Raw genomic sequence first — 17,476 nt, forward strand, 5'->3', positions numbered from 1 at the left:
GAATGTTTAAATAAAAAGTAGCTCAGATTGGGAATATGGCTCAGTAGTGAAAAAGGAGAAAGATTAAGAATAAGAAAAAGGAGGAGGATGAGGAGATAGAAGAAGAGGAGGAGGAAAAAAGCAGAGGAAAATTGAAGATTTGTGTGGTTAATATGTAAGGATATAGAAAGAAAAGCATTTTATTTTGAGTGTATATTTTACATTTCATTCTGATATTCCTTTAATACCTAAGAGATGCTGAATAAACAGACATAGAATAAAGTTTTGCTATCAACCTATCTTGAATAATGAAGTGATACAGCAATTTAGATTTATTAAACAAAAAGACCAACTGATTTATTTCTTTGATTAACCTGACTTTACTTTCTCTGTACTTGCAGCACAACTGCTACTTTCAAAATAATTCAAAGCTTCGGATTGTTTTTGAAACACTGAGGATTTTTTAAAATGGTTTTAACATTAAATAATTAAATGAACACATAAAGATTAAAATGGAGAGGTTTATTTTCCTTTTATCAAGCAATGTCTACAGACAGAGCATTCACATGAATCTACCAAAGAATAATGTATGGGACAGACTTACATTGAAACATTAAGTCACAGAAACTTTATGTGGTTCAGGTTCACAGGGGAAAAATTGCTACAAAGTAAAGCAGATTCAGTAAGTAGAAACATAAGATGATTTTTGTTGCTTATTAAACCTACCTCCCATAATGTTTTCTTAAGCTAAGAAGAAATCTAATGTATCACACTTCTCAGGATGCTACATACACATAAGATATTACGCACTATAAAATTTCAGGTTTCTATGCAGTTTTACACAATTTAAACTCCAGTAAAATCTGTATTTATAAAAGACCTTATTGGATTACCTTCAGTAATTGGAGGTCATTTCAATAGCCCATTAGCATTTTTAGCAACAATAACGAGAAAAATAAGTAAAAAGATTCTCAAAACATGTAAGCTATTACTTTAAGCCTCTAAAATTATCTGCTTATTTCAATAAACCACCTCTGTAGAGTTAATCCACCTCTACTGGCCTTCTCTTTTTCCCCTTTAAGAAAAAAGAAGAAAGCATTTTTATTTCTCTGCAGTGCCTCAAATAAAAGGATTAGTGAAATTTTCAACTCCAGCACATGGGTAGTAAGAAATTCATTTTAGGATTATGTAGGAGTCTAACAGAAATCATTTAAGAAAATTATTAGGAATGAAATATTTAACGGTTTATATTTAAATAGCAAAGACAATGGAGGACTACATCTTTACTTACCACTGTGAGGCTAGACCCTTATTCCTAACTCCTATTATTAATTCTCTTAAGCCACTAATAGCTCATCAGTTCCCTTGTCAGTTGTATCTCCCTCCTGTTAATTTCCCTACATGTGGTTTACCCAAAGCAGACACACATAATGCTTCTTTTGTGGAACTGTAATTTCTTGATTATGAAACATTGGGCTACATGAAAAGAAAGAATCTTTCTGGCTAAAAAGAAGTAAACATTTGTAAGCACTTGAAATCCCAGACAAACTTGCATTAAAAATATAATGCTCTAGTAATTGAGAACAAAATGATTAGATATTACATTGCAAACATTTTTACCATATTTATTTTTCTCCTTTTCTCCCATTTTCTATAGCATGCTGCAGATTATACAGTAAATATCAAATAGAATTTGTCATCTGTGTACAACCTAAGGCCAATTTCTGCCTTCAAATGATATTTTACTGAGGGTCAAACAAATGACGAAAGGCAGAATTTGGCATAAGAGATATTAAACATTTTTAATGGCAGAAGATTTATAGCAATGAGGGTGTTCAGTATGCAGCTTCCAGCCTTCCTTCTCCACCTGTGGCATTCCTTTCAAGGCACAAAAGATTATTAACAGTGGATGGGACAAAATTATTTTGAGTTAAGAATTTTAAGGTGCCAAAACACCTTTTTTTATCTGGTTTAAGCATACCAAAAAGGATAGAGAAAAAACCAAACTACCCTCAAAATGAAATGATGCTTAAGTCACCAGAAATTCCCTGCAGTTTAATTTTAGATAATTTAAATTCTTATTTTATTGGTTTAAAGCACAATTATACATTTGATTCTTGTGATTGATGTAATTTCTCATTAAATATTGTTAAATGTTTTTATCAATGAATATTATTGTGAATGTCTTTGTCAAAAACAATCTCTTTTATTTGGGCTGATAAGGTAAATTATATTTGACTAGGATTTAAATGTCAAAAATTAAGCTGTTAAATTTAAACAATGGATTAAGTGCAATGTAACTGTAAAACGCGCTCTTCAATAATTAATAGGGCTGCTTAGGCTTCGCCAACCCAAACGACTGTATTTCCTTTTTCCACTTCAGTGATTTCACAGTTTAACTTGTTGAGTCGTCCATCCAGTATGAAGAGAGAGTCCTTGGAAGGTGTCATCAGGTATTGTCCAAACAAGCCACTGTCCTGGATTTGCCTGTTCTTTGGGCTCCAGGGCCATTCTTCTGCCTTGAGTGGTTCCTTAAGGCTCTTAATCATCTTGACCTTCCCGGAAGAGAGCTCCACAAAGAGCACGTCAGTCTGTCTGCTTGAACTGCCGTAGATGTTGTACTGGTGGGCTTCTGTGAAGGACGGCTGAAATGCCACATCAGATATGTGCAGATTCGTGTGAATATCAAAAGCCTCCTGTATTTCTCCTCTGATGGTGATGTATTGGACCCTCACGAGCCCTTTCACATCATTAACGCTGACAAGATAGTGGCCATCTGGAGAGACGAATGGTGTGCCGGTCACATCGCCATTGAGCCCAAGGACCGAGTCGGTTACTCCGTCCACCACGAGCTGTGGCGAGGCTGCTCCGGTGTTGTCAGGTCTGCAGCTGATGAAGTAGTATCCGCCCAAGTGTGTGTAAGCCAGAGACTGAGGGATGCACCCATAGTCCTTCAGGTCAACTGTCTTGATGTATGACATGGTCTCGAGGTCAATTTTTTGTAGTGCAGCTTCGTCTTTATGAAGAATGAATCCAAACCTTGAAAGATGAAAAACAAAGTTATAGAAGAAACTATATAATGGTTACCAGAAGAACATGCATTGTAGACAGGTAAAAGGCCAGCACTGATCATCTGTTATGGTAGAAATTAGTGTCAAATCGTGTTAGAATTCATTTTGATACAGTGCTACCCTCCTCCTTTCTCTGAGTTTTTATCTCATTACAGCCAAATAATTACAACTCATGCTGTGAAAAGCAAACTAAGTAAAAACAATATATCTACTTAATTGAAATTACAAGTGGTGTTTCTTATCATAGAAGAAAAATAAAATTTAATTATCTGATATGTCTTTAAATCTGATATTGAATAAACATGGTCAAATAATCCCCAAAACACAAAAATATAAGATTTAAAATGTGTGTATATTTATTATATATATGAGAGTCTATATATGCATATGTATATGCATATTTCACTTCATCTTTTTTTGTATGTGATGCTGGAGATCAAATCCAGGGTCTCCTACATGCTAGGCAAGAGGTCCCTTCAACACTCAGCAATATCCCGGATAATTTTTGCTGTTGTTGTTGTTGATGTTATATTGTCTTTTGATGATTACATAAATGATGTCACTATTTAGATATGTATCCACATTTTTCTCTTTTTAATTTACATCATTGGACTATCCTAATAGATTCAAATTTTGGGGGGTATAGAACTACTAGATATTTGTTATCATTTTGGATCACCTTTTTGAAATATTCTGCTGATTTAAATATTTATTTTATTATAAAATATATTTTTTAATCTTGAATATTGTCTGACAAGTATCAGATGTCCTTTAGAAAATATGCATATATTTTGAAACTCTGAACCAAAGATATTCTTAGCAAAAATAAGTAACTTAAATAAAATGTTGAAATAATAACTATTAAAGTTACAGTCAAAGAATATTGATTGGCACATGCCTCTAATCCCAGTACTTTGGAGGGGGAGACAGGAGTATCACAGGTTCTAGGATAATATGTGGTAATCTATCAAAGCACAGAGTACAGCTCCTTTTATATGAAAGAAAAGCTGAAACATCTAGCTACTCCTAAAAGTTTTCTTAAATATTTATTTAACAGCTAGTAAATATTAGGCCTTGTAATATACTAAAGATCAGCATAAGTGTCTCTTTGTATAATGAGTCTGCATATATTAAAGGATAAAAAATTTAAAAAAGTATTAGTGTTTGATACTTAATCATAGTATTCTTATTTACTATCATACAATTTAATAACAATTTTTCTATGTATTAAAAATGGGAAATTAGGAAATAATTTTTCTAGTGTATTTCTGGATGATATCCACAGTTTCTAACTTATTTCCTGTTTATCTTTTCCATGTGTATGTGTTTGTGTTTTTTTAGTAAATATAGATGATAAAATTTTGGTCCAGATTATGACACTATGTTCATTTTTAAACAACCTAATTATAATATAAAAGCCTAGCATAAAAGCATACTGTAGTGTTTTTGTTTGTTTGTTTTTTGGTTTTTTTTTTTTTTTTGTGTGTGTGTGTGTGTGTGTGGTGTTAAGGATTTAGCCCAAGCCCAGGGGCATTCTACCTCTGAGCTGGAGTTCTAGCCTGATTTTTTATCCTGTATTTAGAAAGAGGGTCTCACTAAGTTACAGAGGATCTCACTAAGTAGCTAATGTTCTCCACAAACCTGGATACTCCTGTCTCAGCCTCCCAAATGCTGGGATTACAAACTGTGTCACCAGCTCATATTGTAGATTTTAAATCCCTTCTATGCGGGGGATGGTAGCCCACGCTTGTAATCCCCGCGCTTGGGAGGCAGAGACAGGAGGATCACACTGGTTCGAAGCCAGCCTCTCTGGTTTAAGAGATCCTGTTTCCAAATTAAAAAAAAAAAAAAAAACTATATATATATTTGAAAAAGGTCTAGGAGTGTAGCCCAGAGGTAGAAGGGTTTCCAGGAACTCCAGTACCACCAAAATAAATTAATTAATTAATAAAAAATAAATCCCTTCTAAATATTAAGGAGTAAAAGAACCCTTAAATTATCAGCTGGGTCCCATGATTTATCTTCTCACCATCAAATATATAAAAAATATCACTATCAACTCTCACACTTTTCTTAATAATTAATATTAACTGTTCTAAGAGAAATATGATGTTTTTCATTAATGGATAATTATTAATGATATATAGGTATGTAGATATTATTTATAAAATTATGGATAATGATGGACAATATCATTCTATTTCTGATATAAATTATACATAAGCTTAGAATAGAAGCAGTAATAGGCTTACTTAATAACAGCAATAAGCCAATCAATTTTTGGCATTTCAGTTCTCCTCATAACCTTGAGTATTTTAGTCCCTTTAGGCAATGAAGTTTGAATGCTAATGAAAAAGAATGAGACAAGCTTGCTATACTCTTGAAGTCCTTTAACTCTGATAGTAAAGAATGTGTTCAAGCTTTCTATATTGCAACCCAGCCTCTTTTGGAGGTAATTAAAATTTTAAAATGTAGTCCAGTTTAAAATTCAGAAGCTCCACGTGGGGTGATAAAGTTGCATCTATTTTGGCATTCACTCTCTGTTCCTTCAGGACTAGAAACTGAGCTACATAAGCAGATGCATGAAAATGCCTTCAATTTTTCACCACTGATTTATTGGTTGGGAAGTAGTGTCTCTAATTCAAAATTTCCCCCTAGTACAGATTGATATTCAAAAGTCTCCCACTGTTCATTAGACTGTGATTAATATTTACGAGGCTCTCAACTTTCATGCCTGCTTAGTATAATAAAATTCAGCACAGTAGGCCTAACATAGTTTGTCTAATATTTAGCAGAATGTGTATAAGAAGTTGAAGACTGCAGAAAGAGTTAAAACTTACCCTCAAAGTTACTTCTTTCATTAGAAAATTACTGTCACTAGAAAAATGTATTATCTTATTTTTATTTTTATTTTTTTTATTGGTGCACTGTATTCATACATCATAGTGGGATACAAACTTTTGTAGACATATATGCACACATCGCCCAGTCAGCCCCCACCCGATCCCCACCCCATTCTCTCCCCATCCCTCCTTCCCATGCTTGGCTTAGTGGTTGACATCTAGTATTATAGCAATTTATCCAAAATTAAAAATGATAATTTCACATAACAGTTTCATTTGTCTGATACCAAGCTTTTGATGACTTAAAGATAACATTTCAATATTTCTTTTTGCTTTCTTTCTTACCAGAGAATATTTTTTTCTATTTTTTTAGGTGAAACTATCATATATTTATATATTTATTTTTCTGAAAAAAATTCTATCCTAATATGGAATATGGATTCTAGATACCCAAAACGATGTTGAAAAAGAACAAAGCTAGAAGATATATATTTTCTGATTTCAAACCATATAAAGCTACAATAATTTAAATAGTGTAGTACTATTCTAAAGGCAGATATATAAACCATTGGAGTTAAATAAAAGCCTAGAGCTAAATTCTTCCCTTTATTGTCAAGTTATTTTTGACAAGGTTTCCACGAACATTTGGTGGTGGGAATAATAATCTTTTAACTAAATATTGTTAAAAAATAATTATATGGAAAAGAATAAAATTGGACCCTTACCTAATCCCATATACAAATATTAACTCAAAATAGATAAAAGACCTAAATATAAATCTTAAGACTATAAACTTTTAGAAGAAAATCTGGGTCATAAAACCTCACAACATTGAAATTGGCAGTGATTTCTTGGATATGATTTCAATGGCACAGGCAACAGAAGAGTATACAAACTCCCTAAAAAATAAAAAAAAATATTGTATATCCAAAGACAATGTAAACAGAGTTAAAAGTTACTAATAGAATGGGATAAGATATTTCCAAATGCTATATCTGAAGGTATATTAATATTCCAACTAGACATCCTAAAAATTAACAACAATAAAGGCAAACAATACAATTTAGATATAGGTAAAAGACTAACATAAATAATGAATCTCCACAGATAACCAATCTTAGTTGTCTGTTGGATGGAAAATCTTGTTTCTCTGGTTCTGGTGTATGTTACCTATTTCTTCTTTGTAGTTAATCTCTTTGAGTATTTTCTCTAGCGCTGGTTTTGAAGACATAAATTTCTTCAGTTTCTGTTTGTCATGGAAGCTTCTTATTTTTCCATCTAATTTGATAGAAAGTTTTGCTGGGTAGGAAATTTTTGGCTGGAAGTTGTTTTCTTTCAGAGTTTGGAATATGTTACTCCAAGCCCTTCTGGCTCTCATGACTTGGTTTGGGAAGTCTGGAGTGATTCTAATTGGTTTGCCTCTGAATGTCACTTGGTCCTTTGTTTTTGTTGCCTTTAAGATTCTCTGCTTGGCTTCCACAGTGGTCATTTTGACAATTATGTGGCGTGGGGATCCTCTTCTCCGATCCTGTCTAAAGGGAGTTCTATAAGTTTCCTAGACCTGTGTATAAACCTCTTGCTCTATGTTTGGAAAATTTTCTGCTATTACTTCCTTGAAGAGATTGTTGATCCCTTTGGTTTCACTTTCTTTTCCCTCCTCCATTCCAATTATTCTTAGGTTAGCTCTCTTAAAATGGGCCCATATTTCTTCAATGTCAGATTCCTGCTGTCGGATATTTTTTCCTAGATTAGAAACTATGCTTTTATTTTTGGAATAATCATCTTCTAAGAGCGAGATTCTGTTCTCCATGTGGTCTAATCGCTTGTTCATGCTTTGAATTGAGGCCTTTACTTCATTAATTGCATCCTTTATCTCTTTTTGGCTCTCTCTGAATTCTTTTCGAAGCACCTCTATCATTTCTACAGTTATTTTCCTGATTTGATCTTCTAGAAATCTCTGATTTTCTGTTTTATCGGGTTCTGATGTTGTGGGGTTTTGGGCATTCATTGCTCCATTATTATTCCTCTTTCCCATGATTTCGGAAGTTTGTGCCTTCTCTGGGTTCTCCCTTGGGTCACTATGACTTCGCTTAAGGTGCTCTGGATCTCGAGTCTGTAGTATATCTGACCCCACTACTCCTTTACTGGGTTGTATCACAGAGTCTCCGACCCAGGGAGTCGATAGAGGCTGCTTTAGACCATGGGGGGTGCCAGGTTGCACGTTCTCCTATGGTGTGATATCTCTGCCACCGCCACTCCCCCACTGGGTCAAGTCCCAGGGAGTACAGTACTGGGATTTCTCCTCTGTGGCCCACAATTTGACTCACTGTTCTTGAGTTCGCAGATGTAGCTGTACTGGTCTCGGTGAATTCACTGCTGCTGCCGCATTTGGCAATATGGCTCCGCTGCCACGCCCTCGGCTGTGAGGTTAGCGTATTTTTTCTTCTCTGGTTTTGAGTTCCACTCTGAGTCCCTGCAGTGTGTGCTGAGCTCAGCCACTGGGAGCTTTAGATACTCCCTGTGCCAAAAGATCCCACCTGGCTGTTCCGCAGCGGCTCACCTCGGCTTGCTGTAGCCGTCTGATGAATTCGCCGCTGCCGCCGGCACTATGGTGCTGCTGCCGCATCCTCAGGCGTGAGGCCGGTGTATCTCCTCTGTGGCTCTGAGCTCTGTTCTCAGTCCACTTTCTCTCTGGAGCCTGGTGATTTTTTTGTTTCTCTGGTGATGGTGTTTTCTGGCTATGAAAGGCACTGATTTTCTGGTAATGGAGATTGGTTGTTAGTGGGGCTCTGAAGCCCTGCTTTTCTCCTGTATTATCTTGATATGGTATTGTGTGAATTTTTCAGATTTGGTATGGAGAGTTATAGTACTTTTATTCTTTCCCAAATTATTGTGTTTATGAATGTGTACTCAATGTAGTTTATTACAAAGTTTATAATAAGGTTCAACTTGATTGTGTTTATTCTTAAGAGTGTGGTCCTGAAATGCTTCATGTCAGAGTGTTGCTAACTCCAGGATGAGTTAGTTTCATGATTCAGTTTTTCAATGCAGTAGGGCATATGCAAATATGACCTTATGTGAAGTCCCTCACTTCTACAAATTTCAATTTACTCATCAAAAGGAAGAAGATCAAAGTATTACCTTGATTTTTATGAGTGTAAAGCCTGCAATCACCAAGCAGAAAACTGCCAGTTCTTTACATCTTTACATGTATTATTTTTCTATTATGAATATTATCAACTATTTTATTTGGGACAAGAAGATATAATAAGACAAGGGTGGGAAAAACTATAACATATTGTCAACTTTTCTGCATACCTAGTATATTTTCACATAGGGAAAAAAAAAATCAAGTGTTAACAGAGTGTGGTACTATGCTTGATGGTGTGTTGTCCTTAAAAGATTAATTTGGTAGAATCTTGGTCCATAGTTTGGTGACATGGAAATTTTAAGGGCTGAGCCTATTGGGTGATACTTAGATTATTGGAAGTTGTCTTCAAGGAAGAATTGTGTGATCCCAGACTTTCTCATTTTCCATTTTGACATGTGATCTCTTCCTTTTTCACACACTCTTGCCATTTTGATGCCATCTAACATTAGGCCCACACCAGAGGACTAACCAACATGGTGCCCCTACCTAGACTTTCAGCCTCTAAAGCTGTAATATAAGTAAATTTCTTTTTATAAAGTTAGACTGATTTATGTGTTTTGCTATAGCAATGAAAAATGGATGAAAACTTAGGGGTATATTTTCTATTCATGGATACTAGAGAGATCACATTGACAATAGTTATTCATATTTTGATTCTTGCTCTCATTTTATTCATAGAATCTATGTCCAGTTCATACCTTAGTCAATCATAAAATATCTCACACTCTTAAGAATAAAGAGTTTAGCCAGGCATGGTGGCGCACGCTTGTAATCCCCGCACTTGGGAGGCAGAGACAGGCGGATCACGCAGGTTCAAAGCCAGCTGTGCTGGGTTAAGAGAGTCCGTCTCCAAATAAAAATATAAAAAATAGGTCTGGAAATGTAGCCCAGAGGTAGAAGGGCTTCCAGAAACCCCAGTACCACACACACAAAAAAAGAATAAAGAGTTTAGTTCACTCTACTTTTAATTTTTTTTTAATTTTTATTGGTACACTATAGTTTGACATCATAATGTGGATCATATTGACAGTGGCATACATTCACACAGTACTTGGTAGCCTCCCCCACAACACTTCCCTTTCTTCCCCTCCCAACAATGAGTGTCCAGGTTAACCATGCTACATTCACATTTATAAATATATTTGAATGTAGTTCCTCTATTAATCAACCTCAGCCTTCTTCTTTTCCTACACTTCCTTTCTAGTTTTGCTGAGGTTTCCTCTCCATTATCTGTAGTCCCTCTGGTTTTCCTAATACCCCCTGGTTTGGGCATATTAGAGAAAACATATGTTCCTTCTTCTTATGTGCTTGGATGATCTCACTTAACATTTTTTTTTTGTTCTTTTGAGACAGGGTATTACTGCATTGCATTGCTCAGGCTTTTCTCCAACACCTAAGCTCCCAGTGATGCTTCTGCCTCAGCATCCCAAGTGGATAGGACACTTAGTTTCCAATACCATGTCTGACTCTATCCTCATCTTCTCCTGGTTTCTGGGAATTGAACTCAGAGGTGTTTTACCTCTAAGCTACAACCCCAGTGCTATTTTATTTTTTATTTTGAAAGAGGGTCTCACTAATTTATCAAGGGCCTTGCTAAGTAGTTGAGACTGGCTTGAAACCTGAGATCCTCAGGTCTCAGCCTCCCAAGAACTGGGATTACAGGTATGTACCACACAAACTTCTATGGAGGCTCTGCCTCAGAACTTGCTGAGGATCTAGTGTATAAGGCCATGGTATAATGTCTGTACTTGAGCTCTGCACAAATAATGAAATTTGAAATAGATACCTGACTAATTCAAAAATTTTTTCTTAAGAGTCACAGAAAATTTTACAGCTCACTTTAGGATCTGGAACTCTATGATATTTGGAAAACTGCTGTTAGTGTCTATGTCATTGCAATTCAGGATTAGGAGAAGCTTGTTTGAAACACAGTGAAGCCTGATAAAGACTCAGTGCTTGCAGATCTCCAAATGACACAAAGAATGATTTACAAATTTCTTGAAATGAAGTGCTAAATGATTTTCCCACTGTTCCTCACTCAGTCTCTCATTGAGTATGTTTACACAAAATCTCACAAAAGTATTTACAAGTTGCTTTCACTCACAGCCTCTGACATGATATTCAACTCCACTTCTGTTCTCAGACTCCTTGCCTGACATGCTCCTGAAGAAATCTAATGATCACAATTAACGTTCTGTATTCATTTGTCCTAGTCAATGCCAAGAGCAATGTCTTCATATGGTCTCAGATCTTCCCAAGTTTAGAGTGAAAAACTCTTGTAAATTTTTCAGATTAATAATTATTTTATCTCTGGGATCTTAATATGGCATTGCCTCATCTGACAGTCCTCAGATCTCTCTTTTAAGAAGTTCTCCTTCCTGACAAATTTTAAATTTCAATCATGAATTTTTATTCTCATACCAGAACAGAACCAAATGTTTCCTTTCTATTTACACATGACTTCCTTCCTCAATCCCTATCATATGCACCTTCCAGATTTTAATGAAAGTTTTTCTCAAATCTTTTCTGATGTCTCAATTATAGAAACCATGTTCTACAAAATAAAATTCAAGGACACATGAATTCATACAGCCCTAAGAATAAATTCTGTGGAGATTTTACATAGAAAACTTATATTCAAAACATATAATCACTTGGTTATTACTTTGAAAGGAAGAGTAGAGAAGAGTATTTAATCTTGCTTTTCTAATCAGATTATATATATTTTTTGCCAGTTGAAAGGTTAAAAAATGCTGAACAAATAGGATACTAACATGATAACTCCCTCCCCACATAATTAATATGTAATTCCACACAGACATACAAGGTGCTATGGCAATGACACCCTCCATTCTGTAACGACTGACAGAGCTTTTATGGACACTAAACATAAACCTGACATGAGCCATCATTCTCCAGTTTATGAATTCCTCTGTATTTAGTTGTTTTCTATTATCCCACTGACCCTTGTAAGAAAAGATTGAATTCTGTTCCTTCTCAAGTACAGACAATTTAGTTTTTATCTGAACTTCACATAAATAATCCAGTATAACACACCTCTTTATAAAGAGTGGTCATGTTCATATTTGGAAGAGGTGAAGCACAGAGAACTAGAATCACCACATTTAGTAAAGATTTATAACTAGAACAAGGACAGTTTCTGAGTAATCTCAATGCCCTGTTGTGTTTGCTAGATGGTAGCACTCAAGTTTCCTGCTTTTAAAACATAAGTTGCAAAACCTAAAATATACAATATGATGCCTTTCTACCTGACTTTAGCTGGTAAATTAGAGGATTTTTACATTAAAGTTGTAGCTACATTATTCCTTTTGTAGCTTTCATGTTTAGAAAAAAATTCTTAAAAATGAATAACATTTTTCAATATTAATTTTCTTATTTTCTTTTATCTCTGATATCCTGTTTTTCTGATATGGAACCAGTCTGGTTCTTCCAGAGGAAAATGTAGAAGTAAAGAGAAAATATGTTTGGCATTAATGGGTTTCAGATACTATGTCACCAAATCCAAAAATTATTCAAAACCTCCTATGTGCAGTACACTCTATCATTCCTTATGAAAGGCATAGGGAGGAAATGTGCCTATTCTCAATGTAAATTATACTCAAGAAGTGGGGTGCTTAAAGTTGAATGCAATGACTTTCAAATAGGATTTTGGAGACTTCTGCAAAGAGAAGAGAAGGGACGGATGCTGCTACACTCCTTCAACTACTAAATTACACTTTTGTTATGCCAGGATTTCATTTGAAGAGAATCTATATTAGTCTGCATCCCATAAGGAAAAGAACAAATTACAACTAGAATAAATAAAGGAGAATATAATAAAGGAACTGTTTATAGACAAGGCTGAATTGGCCAGAAGGGATAGTGCAGTCATATGGGAGCATAATAATAAAGATACTACCACTGCCAAGTCCCTGGAAGACTGGAGTTAGGTGGAGATGTGCGTTTTGTGTAGATCTGTGAACTTTGATCTACAAAAACAACTGATCTCTCACAAATCAGTGGCTAAGGAATATATTGTAAATTTAAAAGAATATTATTTAATAAAAACATACATAATTGTTTCAATAAATGATCTGGAAGACTGTTCAATAATTGGTTTAATATTTCTGAAGAAATAAAGGAGAATTTTATTTCTATTTGTACTTTTGCATGTTTTGGATATTGTGCATATGCATACATAGTCAAATATATATAAAATATGCAGCCCAAATATTATGCATGCAAATAAAATTAGAGTAGAAAAAACACTGCTTTAACTTCACAGATTGGGATTATATTATGCATTTAAAAAGTGTTCACGCCCGGCGTGGTGGTGCACTCTTGTAATCCCTGTGCTTGGGAGGAGAGACAGGAGAATCACGCAGGTTCAAAGTCAACCTCACTGGATTAAGAGACCTGTTTCCAAATTTAAAAAATATATAAAAATATGTCTGGGAGTGTATCCCAGAGGTAAAAGGGATTCTAGGAACCCCAGTACCACCACCAAAAAAAAAAAAAGTGTTCAATAGGCAGGCACAGTGGCATATGCCTGTAATCCCAGTACCTGGGACGCTAAGATCATAGTTCAAGTCCAGCCTCATCAATTTAATAAGACCCTAAGCAACTTATCAAGACTCTATTTCATGATAAAACAATAATATTTCTCCCAATAAGTGTTCGATAGAAAGAGTACTTTTTTTTTTTTTTTTTTTTTTTTTTTTTTTTGCGGGTCTGGGGATGGAACCCAGGGGCATTTGACCTCCAAGCTACACCCCCTACCCTAGTGTTTATACTTTATTTTGAAACTGGGTCTCACTGAGTTGCAGAGGGCCTCACTGAGTAGCTGAGGCTGTCCGCGAACCGCGATCCACCAGGTCTCAGCCTCCCGAATGCTGGGATTACAAGCGTGCGCCACCACACCCGGCTAGAAAGAGTACTTTTTAAAAATTGCGAATGGCAATGTAATTTACATCTAGAAAAAAATAAGTATTATAAAGGTTTTGTCTATATTTCTGCTCTTTGTGACAATAATTCACTTCCTGCTTAACTATCCCTAATAAATAATAATAAATAAGAACAAAGTTTTATGCACACATTCATAACAATTTTCTACAGTAGCAAAAATTTAAAAGCAGTTTAAAAACTCAGATGTGAATATTTACGTAAATGCTGATAATAGCCACTTTATGCAATAGAATACAAGTATTGAAAAGATGTTAAAAACACTATTTTCGGATTAATGTTTAATCAATAAAGTTGTGTAAAATAGCTCAATATTGTGTAAGTGGTATGAGTAAACCATTAAAAATAAAATAAGCAAATCCCAAAGGTGTACTAAAAGGATAAATACTCAGTTTAACTGTGATTATGCGGTATACTACATTAATATTGTTTGGTTATGTTTTGTTTTGCTGAAGCTTGCAAACTTTGTTCAATGATTATAGTATATTTCTGTCAGAAGAAAAAATATATAGATACACAAATTGAAAGTAGATAAGAATACAAAGATATATTAACTCTGAATAAACTTCAGGTAATTCTCATAATAATTGCTTATCATTTTAAACTTGAACATTTATTTCTAAATATATATTATATGCTATATAATATATATTAGAATATTTTTGAATATTAAATCAAATGAAAAATATTTGTAAACAGGATAAAAAAATCAAGTAGATAATAAAATGATAACCTAAGAGTAAAAGAAAGTTTGTAGTATATAAAATTAGACAAAGTACCAATAAGCATGTTTGTGGTTAAAGTAACATTGTTTTGTGTGTAACCCTAGGGATCAAACCCAGAGCCTCAGGCATAATAGGCAAACTGAACTGCATCCTTAGCTCAACAAACAATTTCATAGTAGAATGAGAATTAAATGTTTACCAGGAGAAAATGCTCACAGCTGTGATTCCAATAGCTTTATATCAGAAGACAACTCTGGTGAAATTGGAAACAGAAATGCTTTCTCCTCTCAAAATATCATTCCACAATGTTAATCAGAGTTTTTAAAAGCTCTCTAAATTAATTTCTATCTGGATATGTGTTTTGAAATCCAACTTGGCATAAACTAATTATTTCTCACAAATTCTGTACTCAAAGCGACACTTTTGATAAATATTTGAATTCTCATTTTCAACAATATTTGAAAATTTTTCATTTTTAAGTGTATCATGTAAAAGTTGGTGACTAAACATCAGAATTTAAAAGTGAATGTGATGTTATTGCAAATCTTTGAAAAGTGCTATTTGTTTCAGAGACTAAGCTGAGGCGACAAACCTCAGAAGTAAGGACACAGAAGGCTGGCAAGGGCAAACAAGCAGTTGAAATTGTATAATTCTGCTGGCAACCTTACTTTTATTAAATTTAGAAACATTTCTCCTTTCATCCCATACAGTTTCACATGTTCTGTGCAGTACAATTATACCCATTAAAATAAAAATAATCCTAGTGGGGATGAAAGGAGAAATAGAAAAACTAAAGTTTGATATTTATATTATCTGTCCAAATACTATAATTCCATTGATTTAATTTCTGTTTGCATAATGGTGATTTTAGTAGCTAATTTTCAAAATACCCTGATAATAAGTTAATTTCAAAATCTCAGTATTTTATTTATTTAATTTTTTTTTTTTTTTTTTTTTTTTTTTGCGGATCTGGGGATGGAATCCAGAGGCATTTGACCCCCAAGCTACACACCCTGCCCAATTTTTTATTCTTTATTTTGAAACAGAGTCTCACTGAGTTACAGAGGGCCTCACTAAGTAGCTGAGGCTGTCCACAAACCGCAATCTTCTGGTCTCAGCCTCCCGAATGCTGGGATTACAAGCATGTGCCACCAAGCCTGCCAAAATCTCAGTATTTTAAATCATGAAAGTCCTACAAAAGACAAAGTACATATAAATGATAATTTTACAGTAATGAACTAAAAAGTGGTTGTTTCAAAATACATAATGAATGCTAATTAATTTAGAATTCAAAAATGACTTTTTTGTGTGTGCACGGTACTGGGGTTCCTGGAAACCCTTCTACCTCTGGGCTACACTCCCAGACATATTTTTGTATATTTTTATTTAGAAACAGGGCCTTTTTTTTTTTTTTTTTTTTTGGTGGTACTGGGGTTCCTGGAAGCCCTTCCACCTCCGGGCTACACTCCCAGACCTATTTTATATTTTTGAAACAGGGTCTCTTACGCCAGCGCGGCTGGCTTCGAACCTGTGTGATCCTCCTGTTTCCGCCTCCCAAGTGCGGGAATTACAAGCGTGCGCCACCACACCCGGCTTGAAACAGGGCTTCTTAAACCAGCGTGGCTGGCTTCGAACCTGCGCTATCCACCTGTCTCTACTTCGCAAGCACAGGGATTACAAGCGTGTGTCACCATGCCTGGCCTCAGTAAGGACTTTTTCTGTTGCTCCATTGATTTAAAATTTCTTCTAATTTTTTTATTTAATGTTAGTTTTGCTTAGTTAAAATAGTTTTAAAGTAATTTTCATATTTCCGTATGACCATGAGTGAACTGAATGTACATCATTTTTACATGAGGTAATTTTTCTCTTTCCCCTCCCTTAACCCCCAGTTAGGCCTCCTTATTTGCTCATCTATGGTTTCTCCTCCATCTAGAATTCTTTCTATGATCCATTTTCTTTCTAACTCCTGAATATTAGAAAGAAAATTTGACATTGTTTAAAGAAAGAAAAGACATAAGACATGCAGATTGGATGGGGAAATATATATATATATATATATATATATATATATATATATGCACACACATACATATATATATATATATATTTATACATATATATTATATACATATGTATACATGTATATATACATATGTATATATATGTAATATATATGTAAATATATGCATATATATCCAGATTCAGAGATGACATGATATTATAGATTAAAATTCATAAAAATACATGGCATAATTATTAGAGGCAATTTAAAAGTTTAGAACATTTTTAAGATATAACATAAATACAAAAACACTATTGTCTTTATAGAGAGCTATAAAAATTTGAAAAATAAATTAAGAAAAATTTTGCATTTATATTATCATAAAATAGAATGTAAGTTGCAAGAATAAATTTAAGAAACTAAAACTTTTTTTATAAAAATGCTATTAAAATTACTGAAAAACATTAAAAACATGAATAAAATGGTGTTTGAGGAGATAAATATATCTAACTTGATTTATATATTAATGTATACCTGAATCAAAATATGACACGGTAACTAAATTATAATATGTATAATTTGCTTTTAGTGTCAGCTAAAAGTTAATTTAAAAAATCTAAGTAAATAAAAATTTGTAGCCTGTTCATGAACAGAAATATATAATATTTCTACTGTCATAGAAATACTCCTCAAAGTGATCAATCCATAAATTCAAACTAATTCCTATAAAAATTCCAATGGGC

General features: G+C 34.1%; 1 protein-coding gene across 3 annotated transcripts in view; it reads right to left on the reverse strand.

Annotated features, from left to right (window-relative positions):
* Positions 1-2,315: 2,315 nt before the first annotated feature.
* Positions 2,316-17,476, reverse strand: part of FSTL5 (follistatin like 5) — a gene marked incomplete at both ends in the record, with an annotated part of 758,080 nt that continues 742,919 nt past the window's right edge. For all 3 annotated transcript variants that reach the window (XM_080697087.1, XM_080697086.1, XM_080697085.1), the window contains one exon: positions 2,316-3,018. In XM_080697087.1, coding sequence (XP_080553213.1) covers positions 2,316-3,018 — 703 coding nt within the window. The remainder of the gene's footprint in view (positions 3,019-17,476) is intronic.

Source organism: Muscardinus avellanarius, assembly GCF_963383645.1.
Source record: "Muscardinus avellanarius genome assembly, chromosome: 6".
In the NCBI taxonomy this organism is placed as follows: Eukaryota; Metazoa; Chordata; class Mammalia; order Rodentia; family Gliridae; genus Muscardinus; species Muscardinus avellanarius.